The sequence below is a fragment of the Nanorana parkeri genome, unplaced genomic scaffold (genome assembly GCF_000935625.1).
Source record: "Nanorana parkeri isolate BGI_ZX_2015 unplaced genomic scaffold, ASM93562v1 scaffold1019, whole genome shotgun sequence".
Classification (NCBI taxonomy): Eukaryota; Metazoa; Chordata; class Amphibia; order Anura; family Dicroglossidae; genus Nanorana; species Nanorana parkeri.
In genome coordinates, this window is record NW_017307287.1 from 572,791 (window position 1) to 589,024 (window position 16,234).

The 16,234-nt window shown below is 35.9% G+C and overlaps 1 protein-coding gene across 1 annotated transcript in view; it reads right to left on the reverse strand.

Annotated features, from left to right (window-relative positions):
* The window catches only part of CSMD3 (CUB and Sushi multiple domains 3), a 576,345-nt gene that overhangs the window by 555,484 nt on the left and 4,627 nt on the right, over positions 1–16,234 (reverse strand). The window contains exon 2 of the mRNA XM_018567203.1: positions 12,763–12,875. Within this exon, the coding sequence (XP_018422705.1) occupies positions 12,763–12,875 (113 nt within the window). The remainder of the gene's footprint in view (positions 1–12,762; positions 12,876–16,234) is intronic.

Sequence of the window (16,234 nt, forward strand, 5' to 3'; positions counted from 1 at the left end):
AGGGAATGTGTGCAGCAAGTCTAAAATAATTACAATGTAACCCTGCCACAAGTTTGTGGCAAGTTTTCCTTGCTATCTATGTACATAGTGAAGCTCATTTGCCTTTAAAAGGAGAACTATGGGGTTAAGGCTTTTCCTCATAGTTCTCCTTAGGGTAACGGGAGGACACAAACTAGCATCCTCCCGTCACCCTAGGCTCAGTATACCGCGAGCTGTAGCTTGCAGTATACTGAGACGCCACAGTATACCGCGAGCTGCTGCTCACGGTATACTGAGACGCCGCAGCTGAAGCGGATCCCGACAATTGTGCCGGGAACCACCCAGCTGCGTGACTGGCAGTTGGCTCTGCCTATCTAGAGGCAGAGCCAGCTGTACCCGCCCCCTCCCCCGTCGTCCGTTCTGCCAGTCAGCACTCACCTCATATTTCTCCTTTTAAGCATGCCAATTGCTGTTGCACCCACTGCATTCCCTGTTTCTACACCACTGCAAGTAGTAGTGTAAAATATACCATCTACCCATGGCCCAGCTCTGTGCTATTGCACCCACTGCATTCCCTGATTCTACACCACTGCAAGTAGTAGTGTAAAATTTACCATCTACCCATGGCCCAGATCTGACATCCCTACTTCAATACTATCTTTTTTTGATGGAAAATTGCACAGGATATTTGTGTGCAGGATACATGTTATTAATAAAAAAGAGACTATTGGGTGCTGTTTTACATTTTGTATTGTAGCACGTGACAGTTGTCTATCTCCCTGATAACTGCTGATGAAACAGATGTAATCTATGGGGTTGTTATACTAAAAATACATTATTTTACTAATCAAATACACCATGTGTAGTAAAAATTGTACAAAAATTACAGTTGAGGTACTATGCAAGGTATATAACTAATTTTGACTTACAAGTGCAATGTAAATTTTAATGTTCTGAGGACCTTATGTTTGAAATACGATCAGTCTTGTATTATGAACATAACATATGTGATAATTTATTAAAATATAACAAAGCAGGTGAGTAAAAAAAATACACTTTATGACAGTGTGGAGACATGATAGCATGTTTAACTATTAAATTAGTTTCTTTGCATCAAAAATTCAGTCTGTTACAATGATAATTGTAGGAAATGTAGTATAGGTGCCAAGTTCTGTTTATGCATATGCAAACATAACTTGGACAACATTCTGTTCTATAAAGATAAACTTATTCTTTTTTAGACGGCAGCTTCCATACATTATTAATACACAGTGTGCAGAATTTCATTAGTGTTGTTTAAAGAATATGATTCACAATTACATCTGGATTTAGTAAATTAGAAAGCCAATTTAATTGAATCTAGGACTTTTATGAAAAGCTATAAACTTTTCAGAAAATAAATGACTTACATTTTTTGCCCGAAGAGAACAGACTTTTTATACGTGCATGTTGGTCTAGAGAGAACATTGAGATAGATGTTGTATTTCAATCACCATTGGTTCTAGAATTTTATATTAAAAAGAAGATATAAGTGATTCTTTCTCCTTAATCAGAATATGTGAGACTTTGAGGTGGGATGAAGCAAACCTAGAAACTCTGTCAGAAAGAGTGAATGGGTTATGTTAGTTTTTGGATAGACTTAAAGGGGAAAATGAATAAAAGAGTGGTGCAGGCATGAAGTCTGAACCAAGTGTTCCAAACTTAGAAAATGGAGAAAATATGGCATCTAATTACCAAAGGGGTTCAAGCGCCTTTGTTAATTAGGAGTGATCTGCTCTATTTTCTATGCCATGTCTGCGCCAGACACAGCATAGAGAGAAAGAGAGCTGGAGTGGCTTGATCTGGCACCCTTTGTTCCCCCCACTATCCATTCAGCTGAGAGTGAGAGGGAGGTGGTAGACTGGTTTGTCTGGGTTAACAGCTAGGCATATAGGTAGAAATAGGAGCTTTCCATGCCTACAGTACATGTAGGTTCTACCAAGTTACTGGTAGACTTTTCACATGCCATGCAATCTTGCCATTACCTGCAGCAGTTTTCTTTATTGAAAACTGCTATGATCCCATTAATTAGGTGCATAACCAGCAACAGTTTCTATATCACTCTGAAACAGAAACTTTGTTAATGTGGTGCACACCACTTGCACCAGTTTCCTGACCCATTATAATGGTTTAGGAAGCTTTGTTCATATGTAAACCCTAACAATAAAGTTCTCTTATTTTATTCATTTTGGTCTGTTAAAGTGGAATTTCAGGATTTTTTCTTTGCAATGGTCACAAGTAAATAATTGGATTATGTCACTAATCTACTAACTGACATATCAGTCTGGATGTTGCGACACTTCTTAAAACTCAACCTTTCAAAAACTGAGCTCATGATATTTCCTCCTTCCCGTGCACCTTCCCCCAACTTTTCCCATGAGATTGTTAACACAACTATCCAGCCCTCCCCCGATGCCAAGGTCCTAGGTGTCATCCTTGACTCAGACCTCACCTTTCTTCCCCACATCCAATCACTATCCAAATCCTGCCACCTTTACCTTCGTAACATCTCCAAAATACGCTCCTACCTCACCAATGAAACCGCAAAATTACTCATCCACTCACTTGTTATATCTTGTCTTGACTATTGCAACTCCCTCCTCATTGGCCTTCCACTACACATTTTATCCCCCCTTCAGTTTATCATGAATGCAGCTGTTAGACTCATTCACCTAACCAACCGCTCAGTGCATGCAACCCCCCTCTGCCAATCCCTGCACTGGCTTCCAATCGCCCAAAGGATAAAATTCAAAATATTAATAACCACTTACAAAGCCTTCCACAAGTCTGCCCCCGGCTATATCTCAAACCTGGTCTTAAGGTATCACTCTAACCATCCCCTCCGCTCTTCAAAAAACCTCGTGCATTGAATTTTGATTCCGTGAGAAATAGTGTTTCTAATAATGCAGCCAAAAAATAGGTCTGTTTTATGGTCTCATTTCCTATTGTAAATTCTGAGCATGAGAATCTATAACAGCAGACTCATAAATACTTCTAGTTGTAAAATAGAGTGTACGTGCAGGACTCAGGGGGATTGAGAACTGTGTATATCAAAATAAAGCACTTCACCTGCATGATTCACCATCAGGAGGAAGCCACTTGGAGACCATTGCTATAATTTTAACTAGGGATGCACAGATACTTTTCGAGTACCTGTGCAGATACTTGGCATTTTCAAGAGAACTACCAGGGTTGCAGCGGTTGCAGCTGGGACCTGGATCTGGCGCTCCACCACTGTCCTGAAATCATTAGTTTGTGTTGTTTTAGAAAAACTGTCACATGACAATAAACAGAAATGTTTCAGTACTCGTACTTGTAAGTACTCGGCAAGTACCACTACTCGTACTCGCAAAACTGGTATCTGTGCATCCCTTTATTTATATTTATAAAAACAAAATCTTACATTAAAACAGAGATGCACAAATCCCAGAAGGAATCCCAGAACAAAAAGGAATATTTGACCTTGCTGCCTGCAAAAAATATTCTAGCTTATGGCATATTTTTAAAATTCCAATTGAACTTTCAATTTAATTTAGCTAAACAAATTAAAAGTGCATAAAACAAAACATGTACATGTACAAGATCTACAGTTTAATTTCTTTAGAAATTGCAATATAAACACCTATTCTCTGCCAGGATGCTGCAGAGTGGGACCCTTGCTTTCTGTGGGGAAACAGTGAGTTTTTTTGTTCAGGGGTCCAACATGCTCTCTGCTGAGTCAGAGCTGGGCCTCTCCATTCAGTGGTGGAAATGGGCTTTGCTGATTGCAGAGCTACAGGTCTGACTTAGTAAGGGGTATGTCAGACCTCTGTAATAAAACCATTACTTCCCCACAAATAGCAAGGGTGCCAGTCTGCATATGCTGGCAAGGGACAGGATTTTTTTTACTCAGGTTGTGTCTGCTTTACAAAGAAAACAAAGTGTAAAACATTGAACACCTTTTGTTTTAATGCACCTAGAATGTATATAATTGATTCCAATTGCGGGTTCAACTGGGTTTAAAAAAAGTACTACACTTTCCTATTCAGCTGTAGTCTTTCCTTTTACAATCTTCATGTCTCCTAGTAACAATGTATTAATTCCTTCCCTGCACAACATCACTTAATTTAGAGGGAATAAAAATGCATGGCCTCAAATTATTTAGCAAGGTGGAGGTGGTGTTGTTAAAAAAAATAAAAGAAATATATAAATTATATTAATGAATGTGGTTGTATTCTTTTACTAATTAATGTTTTTGAAAATTGAAACTTATCTTGGGCAACATTTCATGTTATTTTTAAAGAGAGAATAAAAAACAGCCATGACCTAAGATTTTATGTAGCTGTATAAAAAAAATAATACTCATAATACATATGTAAAGCTGGCTTACAATATGTCTGAAAAAAATATAGAGACACATTTTGCTACCTGGAACTTTCTGTGTTAGTCTCTACATGCTTCACTTGCCCCTGAAAAGCCTAGGCCCTGGCTGTATAAGAGGCCATTACTTCTATCAGGATTAAGCCCCCCTACTCTTAGCACTAAACTGGAAACCTTGTTGTTCAACTATAAAATACCTCAGCCTCTACTATCTACTGAAGTTCTGTAAATGTCTGGAATACAACATTTGTATGGAGGGATTTGGCTTATTATCAGCAGTGGGTGGGAATTCATCAGAGCATATCAGCACAATATGCTACCATTAGTGATTGTCATGACTGATATGAAATCCATCTTTTGCTGTTCCATTTTATTGTGCATTTCTAAACATACTATTATATGTGATAACACAAAAGTCAATGTTCTTGACTTTTGCTTTTTAATCTTTAACATAACATTCTAAGCATAAACCTAACCTGTACTTAACTAAAAAATATAGTGTATTTCAACAGTCCTCCTTTTTAAAAGTGACTCATGTCATTTATCTTTCTATGGCTCCCTCTCTCATATTAAAGCTCTCCAGCAATCAAACAATCCTTAGAAAGCAGCTCTGAACCTCTGCACAATTTTTTTCTACATTTTTAATAGCTGAGTTTTCACAGCTGCTAGCTTGGTTTAAATTCTAACTGTGCTTGAAAAAATAATACACAAGGCTCCATCTGCTGGCAGGTTGCATATTAAAACCTTAGATATTGCACATGAGGTCTGTCCAGAACCTTAAGACAAAACTGGTGATTATGTAGCTTTACTTGCATATTAGACACCCATGCCCCTCTGGAAGGAACCATAGATCAAATGATCAATCACTAAACCAATAGTCTCTTTAGAAAGAGTAGGTTTCTACTTCTAATTTTATTGTTATTAAAACATATTTTAAAACCCCAGTATCAAGGGCATTTAAGATACTTTAAAAATGTAATCATGTGTTGCTATACTTTCCCTGATATTCACAAGTAATATGAGTATTGTTAAGAATGATGTGCACATGTTAGGGTAAGGGTTAACAACTGAGCCAAGCACAAACATGAGTAGCAGAAATACGTTTTGCTGACTAGAGAGACTGTTACGATTTTGTAAAGTGTCTGACATTGTATACCCTTGTCAAGTAAAAAAAAAAAGTTTAAAGACCTTTCAAATCTCTTCCACTTTATGTCACCGTTGGCCAAGTCAGAAAAAAATGCTTAATTCCAGAAATACAGGGAAAAAGAACAAGCAGAAGGAGATTCCTTACCACCAACTGTTTTCAGTGACAGATCTGCCCAGTTACAGCCACCCTTATACCTTGGCTTCTGCTGGGATATTATTAATTTCTGTGTCAGTTTAAGGTTTTAATTTTGACTGAATCCCTTTTTAAGTAATTCAACAAAGCAGCTACTAAGCCAAACTAGCTAAACTAAGCCAACAAACTATTTGTTTATAAATTCAACTAAACAAATATTGTTTAAAAGCCGTTACATTGGGGAATAATTTGTTCTTAATTGCTCTCAATACATGATTTATGTTTAAATCAATGTTTTGACTGTACACATGGATTGATGATTACTCATTGTTGTTACCATATACCCCGGAGACTGAAAGGCGTAGCCTCTATAACCCTGATGTTATATGAAATGTTGTCTGGCTATTTATCTCCCAGAGATACTTTTCTACATGTATGTATTATTATACTTCAAATAATATAAATGTTACATGCTAAAAAAAGCCCTTACATATAATTTTGCTGACATTTTTGTATAAGACTTTGAAAAAGATGGATTCAATTCTCTCTTAAATATTTAAGTTATTTTTTTGTAAAGGACTTTGCATCTCCTTAATACAATGTAAATATGTGCACTTAAGAAATAAACATTTCAATAACTGAAAAATGGCCTGGATGGGAAGGGGGTTTAACACCGCGGATGTCAACTGGTTAAGGAGATTAACACATTTATGCTCTAAGATTTTTAATCTTATTCAGATTTGATTTTACTTATTCAAGCTTATGGATTTTTCCATTCATTTATGTAGGTTCTTTATTTGAAGCAAGAAATAATGAAAACACACAGCTGAATTATTCAAGAAGAGAAAGCTCCCAAAATATGAAAATACTTTCAAAGCTTTGAACTGCACATACAGCATTAGCTAATAGTGCATTCTAAAAACATATAAAGGCTTGTTTTCCGTTATACTAATAGTGTAGTGATCTACAGCTCACCCCTGCCCTTCTAGCAAACACAACTTGCAGTGCAAAGAGAGCTTATTATATCCGTGTCTTGTGGGTTTACCATTGCTATTATTACAAAAACCTACTGTTTCTGCAAATAAATACTGAGCAGTCATAATTTAAATCTAGAAAACTAGCTTATTATCTGCTTATTATCTTTTGATCATATTGATGATTGATGTTTTCAATCCCATTTCCCCTCTAAGATAGAATTAGAATTGCTTGTCTTGGTGGCATCTTTTAAATTATAGATAGAAACCAATAAGGGGGAGGATTTATTTTAGGATACATTTTACTGTGGCCTAGGAAATCTGTCCATATTTCAAATGCCCTCAAGGATCATTTTTCATGGTTAATTTCCTTTAGGAAACTTACAGTATGCTTTTGTCTTAGTGTGAATTAGTAGAGGGTCACATGGTCTGTGTATTTTAACATTTGGGGCTAAACATTAGGTCTATATAGTGTTTGCTATTTATTTAAACCAGTTCTTGTACCATGCCTAGCTTTTTTTTCCAAACTACAGACGTTAGAGGGATTTTTTAACAAATGGGCAGTGGACAACTAGAGATTGTGCTAACATCTGAGTTGTATTAAAGATACCATTCACTTTAAAAATAGATTGATATATGTTGCATTCTAAAATTATAAATGTAATTTGTATATTCTGGCTTAAATACATATTTGAATGATGTGATGTCATGCTAATTTGTAAGATAGTGAACATTTCTAATTTATATTCTGTGTTAATATTCTGTTTTTACTTGCCAGTTCATTACATTTTAAACACATCTAGTTAGAACTGTATACCTTTTGAGTTGATAGTTACATAGTCGTTGATATCGGAAGAAAACTTATCGTGGAATATAGTTAACCTCACATGATATAGTAAATCATATCTTCTCAACTATTTAATAGGAATAGGTCACCATTGAGCTTAAATCAATAATCACATGCATTTAAGGCTTTACAAAATTTAGAAAAATTATTGGAAATAAAATTAATGGGGCATATTTGACATGTCCAGAGGCAAGTGTTTTACAGAGAATGTATGTTGAATGAATGTATGTTTACCTCTAAAACCTAATCAAAGTAGGGAAAATTTGCATGTCTTTAATGCAATTTTCTCTAATTTTGCTGACATGTCTAGAGTGAACAATTTTGTAACTGATATGGTTAAAAAAAACACACCATATAGTAAACTGATCTCAGAGAAAAGAAGAGATTTACTGACTGTACACAAATATTAATACTTCAAGGAACTTGAACACTTTTTGGGAAACCAATATGGCAGACTTTTAAGTCTAGACATACATGGTAAAATATATAAAATATCTATTGGTGTAAGCATCTTTCCCTTTTCTATGAAGGAAAGAGAGAAGGCATTCTTAAGTTATTTAGAGTTCACACTAGCCATGTTATCTCAAGCAATGCTCAAAATTGATGCACTATCTGTGAAATGTTGGCAGTGTATAAGAGCTCTAAGGCAATTTTAACACTGGTTATCTACTTGTACTTATTTTTAGAAATAACTGGGCACAAAAGAGAAGGAAAACAGCTCACTTTGACTAGTTAAGCTGGTTATAGCTCAAAGATTAAGCTACAGTAAAACTGACACCACCATATACAGTAAGTTCTCTAAAGTTAAGTGAAAATAGTACATACCAGAAACACAATTTGACATTAACACAATATACCTAATTTTATATATTTGACAATGATCAACTTGCCAAGAGACACAAATGTATAGCAACTCATATCTTGTAATAGTATATGTAGGCGAGGCCAATTTAACAAGTTGTAAACAGTCTGTTAAAATTAAATTTAGTTATATTTATTCACAGTATGGATTCTATTTACAGAAATAGTGTAAATTAGAATTCATAATTATTTATAAAAGTAAAGAAAGTAGTTTGTTTTATAAATAACACTCAAATTCTGCAACACGGATTCCACATCCTGCTTATTATGTCCTCAAAAAATAATATCCTAATATGTTCTTATGTGCAAATCAACCTTAGGAACACAAAAACAAAATACAAAAATATAAATAGCTTAACCCATCTAGATCTCAAAAAGCACCTTAAGCAACGAGCAACATGGCAAAAATTGTAATAATTAGTTTGTCTTCACAGTTCTGAGTTTCTACTTCTTTTTACACAGCTCTACCATGTCACATTACATGAGAAACTATGTGCAATAGAGTGATATGTTTAAATATGTGTTTAAATAAAAATGAAATCAGCTAATTAATATTTATTAAAAAAATGTAATACTGTTTCATAAAAAAAAATCTGACGCCACAAAATATTTAAGTTTTAAATAAAATGAATAAGAGCCACAGACAGTTTGAAAACAATGTGAGATAATAATTTATTGTTACATAAAAACATATTGAAATAATAACTAACTTAAAATTAAAATAAGATTCACAGAATTAATGCTTTCTTAATTTTCTTAAATATTTAATTTGATAAATTTAGTTCAAATGCATCTCTGCTTTTGTATGTTGGGAAAATGGTGCTGTTTTAGGAAAGCAGTGCTGTATATAAATATATACATCCAATGGCCAGACAAATGAAAGATCTTGCTAACCACTGCTCTTGAGCACTCAAAGCCCTCATAACAGCTGCCACACATTGTAACAGTGACTTCAAAGGCTTCTTGTAATAGTATGATGTTAAGGGAAGCCAATCAGAAATCAGTGCATAGGACCATCCAAAATAAATAAGTAGAGTCACCAAAGCTTTTTCTACCCTCAACTGAAATTGTGATTTATCTGACTGAATGTAGCTTTTAAGTCAGTCTTCAATGGTTGAAAGCTGATGTTCCTTAGTCTAAGGAATATACTTTCGATATTTTATCATAGATAGGAGTGATATACTGTATACCTGCTATTTACTTTATACATCCAATAGTGCAACACATTATGTGGTCCAGTAGTGGTTCTTGTACCCCCCTACTGTTGGCTGGCAATTTGCTTTTCTAGCCAAAACCATGCAGCATCTACTGTGTTAGTACAACCATATGGTTACTGGCCACATAAAAGTCAGTCTGGGGGTGAGGTTTGAGCTTTGATCAAGTTATTACACACCTTAAGGGCTTCCACTATTGAAAAAGGTGTCACCTTTAAAGTAAAATTGTGGCCAGGCTTTGGGCCTTTAAATATTTACATATTCTTAACAAGCAGTACATAATCATTAAACCAAGCCCTCCCTGATCCCTGTTTCTGCAGGTACTGTGTAACAATTTATCCTTAAAGTTCATAAAAGAAGCAATTAATTCATTCAGGTTGGATCTCTGATCTCTACTTTGTGCACCTGATCTGCGTTTACAGTAGAGACTAAAAGACTGACAGACTGCCAAGTCACTGATCGGAGGAGGAGCAGAATTCATTTTCAGGATGAAATGAATGTGTTTTTGTTGTACATTTTGAGAATACATTACTCCATGGTGTCTGCAGCTACAGAGGTCATAGGGCTTGCTTTAAGACTAATTTACAACTTATTAAGGACTATGTAAGTATTTAAATATCCATAGCCTGGTCACAGTTCTACCTTAAAGTATTGACGCTGCTCAAACCCACCCTCATTGTACTGATGTTAATGCCTTTTTTAAGTCTTTCAAGTCACACTTTAAATGTATTCTTTGTGATCTGTTGTCCAAATGTAAAGCAAAGGTAGAAATGCAGTTCTATTTTACAGTATGTCATTGCTTACGTCATTTCACATGTGATGTGCTGCCAGTGGTTTAGTCTTATTTTGCTATCTGGTCAATGAATGTATACAAAAATATATAGAAACACATATCATATATATTTTTGTATAAAAACATGCATGTACATGCATGTAATAAAAGTCATATGCCACTAAGCCGACTGGACATCGGAGCATCATCACAGGCAATGGATAGGTAAGGGTTAATGCGTCTCAATGGTTCAACCATCTTCAACAGAAGCAAAACCATGTCTAACAAGATGAAGATAGTTTAACCATTTAAACGCGTTAACCCTTACCTATCCATTGCCTTTGATGATGCTCTGATGTCTAGTCGGCTTCATGGCATGCGACTTTTATTACACGCATGTACCTACAAGCTGTTATACATGTGGACTCTTGTGAGTATAAAATTTGCTTTTATATACATTTTTAATAAAAAGCGGTATTACACGAAGACAGGGCACTGTTCTTGTTTTTTTTTTTGCATGTGTTCTGAGGTATCCCAACCTACAATTGAACAGCGGCCCCTCCGGTGAAATTATCTGGCATTTGGTCTCTACCAAAGCACAGTTTGGATTATACACCATCTCATAATTTTTTTACTGTTGGAAAACTTAATAAAAATCTTTTTTTCTGGAAAAAAACCAAAACAAATTGGGTCTATTATCACTGCCTATTCAGTGCTCAGCGTTGTAAAAAAAAAAAAATAATGCACATTTGTATCACATGTCCTGTTTTTAACCAAGCAGTCTGGTATTTACCAGTTAAGTAAACTCGTCCATTGTTTTCTCCAGTTGTTCAAAACTTTTATTACAAGGAAAAAAATAAATCTATATCTCTATATATATTTATTTATTTAAATATATATAGGACTATTTTAGCATAGGAATATTAGAATATATCATTCCCAGACATTGCCAGCATGGCATGAGTATTTAAAATCTCTGTATAATAAGTAAAGCCATTTGCTTATACAAAACACACACATTTTGCAGTATGTTACATAATATTAATTTAACTTACATATTTCTATATGGATTGATGTATTTCTTTTCTAAAGATGACCTATGCTTTTACCTCTATTAAGAGACTCTTTTTACTACCAAAAGAAATGTAAAAAATAGATCATGAAAATATGTGCAATTGTAAATATGGTATAAGTATTTTGTGCAGTGTTAGGGCGTGTTTGTGAGCAATATTCTTAGGGAAAAAAACCCTTTTCTAGCCTACATTACAGTTTAAATTGTATTTAACTTCTAGTAAAAAGAAACACTACACAAAATGCAACGTTGTTGAATAACAAGCCACATGAAAGATGACGTTTGGAAAACCGTAACCTGTGACAATTGACAGGCACTTATGGGGGCATTAATAATATTTTGGACACTTTTGCTGATATTGTCTGATTTTAAAAAACAATAAAAATGAAATGTACTTTTTTAATTATACTTCATCACAGCTAATTCATGTTTATAAGTCACAGGTAAACCTGTTTTCCATTGATGGTAGAAACTGAAAAGTAGAAAGTTTTACTATATGTCTAATTTTAACTATTTTCTGTAAACACTTTTTGGGGTGTCAGCAACAATTGTAAATATAGTAAATAGCATACTGTTTATGATTATAAAGAACTATGGCCACAACTATTTATGGCTTGCCTTGTCTCATTATAAGAATGGTGGCACCTACAAAACCAAGGTTGTGAAAGTTATAATTACTTATAATTTATTAAAAACACTAAACACTGATTCTTACATGTAAATGTGTTGGGAGAAAGGACAGTTTTTGCTCCCCATAACAACCGAAAATGTATTATTTCCGTAAAGCAAAGGAGACTTAAATGAGAATCTGGCTAATTGCAAAGAGCATTGACAATTAAGTGGGTTAATTTAAACTTATTAAAGACATGGTTAATAGATCCATTGTCTATATATTTATGAAGCAGTGTCTATCTGGATTCCCATTGTTCAAGTCAAAGGGGTTGATTTGCTAAAGGAGCACATTGTTTTCATTTAGTTTAGTGAAGTTGTATTCAGTTTAATAAACCAATGATATACAAGGACATTTCTAATTTTGTATTCCTTTGTATGAGATTGGGTGTTCAAAGTAAATGAAGGTTTAAGATGGAAATTGTACTCCTTTAGTATATCACTCAATGTTTCACGTATGTACACAGCAGCTATGCATCAAGATTTACAATTATTTTATTGTATGGTTAGTGAATATCTTAGGGGGGAAGGCGGCCTCCATTCTTATAATTAAAAAAGGAAATTAAAAATGAAAGATAATATTCACTTAGGTATGTCTTTCTACAGTCAAGAAGCACTACTCAAACTTTAACAGTTCACATTTTAGTTAACTAGGTGATATAAGGAAATGCTAAGAACACAAATGCTTTCTACATACCTTGATACTGTGCACTGAATCCTCTGTAACGATGGTTGCCATCAGTGACAAAATGAAGCCTTAACCAATGCTTGTTGCTGACTACTGGAGGTGGTACATTCATTCCAGATAACCTGGATTGAGAGAGAACATTATCTTACTTTTGCATATTTAATCATAACATATTGCAGCACACATAATGAATACTATGCCATGATAAAGGTAAATCACAGGGTATACTATTGGTTATTGTATATTTATAGTGATCCTCTCTCCTAAAAATATTACACAAAACTAGGCAGTGACAGCCAAGAAACCAAGGGAATAAAGAAAGATTGGGCTGATAATGAAATACAGTATGTAAAAATAAAGCCAGTAATAACTCAAAATAATTGCAGACAGAGCATCGCTAGTGACTTGAACACAATTGAAAAAATTAAACCTTGTACTTTATTTTACATTATATGTTTTTTCTTGATTCAGAAACTGACAGCATAATACATTCCGTGACTAGTTATTTAGTTAGTTATGTATTCTTATTTTAGTTTCCTGAAGACACAGATGGGAAGGGGGTTTAACACCGCGGATGTCAACTGGTTAAAGACCATCTTCACACTTTTTTACACACTCAAACCCCTCCCACCTTTCCCTTCCAACATCTCTTGCACCAATAAAAAAAACCTTATACACAACTTAAATCCAACGGTTTTTGGCCTGGTCCTGTAGTCTCCTGGGACCTTCATTTTCCTTGTCTGACAGTGATGGTGGGAGGTCCTTACTGAAGCACTCTACAGTGCTCAAGTAATATTGTGTGCAGCAGTGCTGTAAATAGAGTGGCATTATGACTTATTCTGTTTATTCAACCCAAAAGTGCCATATAAAAGAGGAGCAGACTTCAGGTAGGAAAGAGCTCTGGACTATCTGAAGTTGAGAATGTATTTTTTTTTAATTGCAGGAAAACGAAGTTCCACTTTATTTTTTAATATTATTTATTATTTAATTTTCATGGATAACTCACATTACAGGCCTCCTAATCAACACTTTTCATATTTATTTTCCCTTTCTACAGAGAGATCACAAATATACAACATATAATCAATAAGCACATGTGCATCTTCACTGAGATGACTTTTCCTGGTTTGAGCCCCTTTTATTTAAAAAAATGGCTGCATCCAGTGAATATATCCCCTCAGAGTGTCCATATGTCAGCAATTATGTTTTTCAGGATGACAAAACCTTCTTCTCAAAAGTATCACTACAGAAGAGCATTCTATAATTAAAAACAAAAATAAAACCTTTAGTACCTAGTTTCTTTATTTTACAAAAAAAGCAATTATTTGCCATGACCATATTTGGTTGATTATATCAGTCAGAATCCCCGCTCTTTGCTTACAATCCAGCAGACAGCCCAATGGGAGGGGACTCAGTGTCATGGCTTAGTATTTTTTGTTTCAATAGGTTGCTGGCAATCATTCATCATGATTGACATGGATCTATTCTGCTGGGTGATGTGGCTGAAGATGGGTCTAAACCATGGTAGATTTTATTTCATTTAATAAATGACTGTCATAGTTTGTGTGTGTGTGTGTGTGTGTGTGTGTGTGTGTTTGCGTGGGTTTCCTCCTTAAAATCCACACCAGGCCCTCCCCAAGGGCAAAGGTTTGGCATGAATGTGCCTTGGATCCCGCTCAAAATCCATGTTTTTCCTATGCCCCTGGGTAGGTACTCTCTTCATACTGAGGGCATGTGGCCTGGTGTGTTTCAGGAGGGGGGATTTTTCTTGCTGCCCCACCCCCCTTCCTAGCCTGCCAGGCTGTCTGCTCTGATGAGAGTCATGTATGGATTTTGGAGGTAATCTCACTTTTTGCATGGGTTCCCCCTTAAAATCCATACCAGTCTCTCATGTATATAGGATCCGGTATGAATTTTGAGGGGCACCTCACACCAACTGTTGTCTTTTTTGAGTGGGGGACCCCAGGCTATTTGTTGTGCTGTTGTTTTTTAAGGTGGAGGCCCCCCTCAAAAATCCTTACCAGATTCCTATCTAGGATAATAGTCAGGTATAGATTTTGGGAAAGGGGTCACCATACCATTTTTTGTATTAAAAAAGCAGGCAGAGAAATTTAATTTATGACAGTGTACTACAACAAATTATGTTTTCTGCAGCACACCACTTTACAGGCAGCTTTAGGACATTTTTAAAACATTTAATTTCCATTGGTACATGTCACCTCTGAGCAGTGTCTGGCTAACCATACCCTTAGTTTGACAATCCTTTAGCCTTGAAAATGGAGAGGATTGATTTTAAAGATTCAGTCCTATTGACTTTAATGGGGTTTTGATTAACATTTGATCTTTAATGCAGTTTGCAGAATGTCCTGTGAACTGAACCCAGGTAAATGTGGCTCATCATTAGGTAATCCTAACTTGACCTTTCACTGGAGTTCAGATCCCAGCCTCTCCATGAAGCAATCCCCTCTCCAGATTTTTTCCTTTAATATACACAAATCAAATTATGCATACTTTTTTTCCTGCAGTCTTTAGGCCAGTCTGCTGGTTACACATGCCCTTCCTTTTTTCCTAGGGTGGCACCGGTAGGTAGTCTTTATTCTGAGACTGAGAGGTGCTCACATACTAATGTGTGAATATGGGTTCAGGCCAAAAGTACTGTAAGCCTAATGTGATGCATGTGTAATTCTAGGCAATAATTAACCCAAAAAAGGACCAATGTGGATCTCAGAGTCTGCTGTGAATAGCATCGGATAGGAGGTGAGTAATGAAGGGAAATGGCCCTATGTGATAACAAATATACAATGACAGGTCCTCTTTATGGAGACATTAGGGGTCTCTAAGGCCCCTTATGTCACCTAGGGACCCCCAAAGAAGCTGTTGAAGCAGAGATCTGCTTCACCAGCTTCTTCTCTGTCAACAGCCAGATAAAAATAACAGCTAAAAGCGGAAGTGATGTAATGCAAATTACTTACACCTTCAAGCTTCAGAGGATTGATCAGCAGTGGGGGAATGCTGATATCTTCTCCATTCTCACTGCAAGTAGCTACTGTGCTGGTCCTGGTCCCACAGAGGGGACAGCGGAGCCCAGGATTACCAGCAGCGGCGGTGGAGGGGGGGAGCGGTGGAGGTGGCAGCTGCACATAGTTTATCATACCATCGATTGGGCTGCTATAAAGTGGCATGAACACTTGTATTTCACAGCCGGTAACAGATGTTAAAATAATTGTGTGGGATTCTGCTTGCACACGCGATAGAGGGCATGTGCGAGCAGAAAAAAAATCACGTAAATGTAATTTGTCACCCAGTGCTGGAGTAGATAGGGAGATTAGGAGGGGACTATATTCACAGTGCATAGACCCAACAGTCCAACAGTCTCACGTCTAGGATTACCTCTTTTTACCTCTTTTTGTGTGCCAGCAACAACAGCTGCTGTTTAGCTGTGGGACTCCCTTGCAGTTTTTTTGGGGGGAGAGTTAATTTT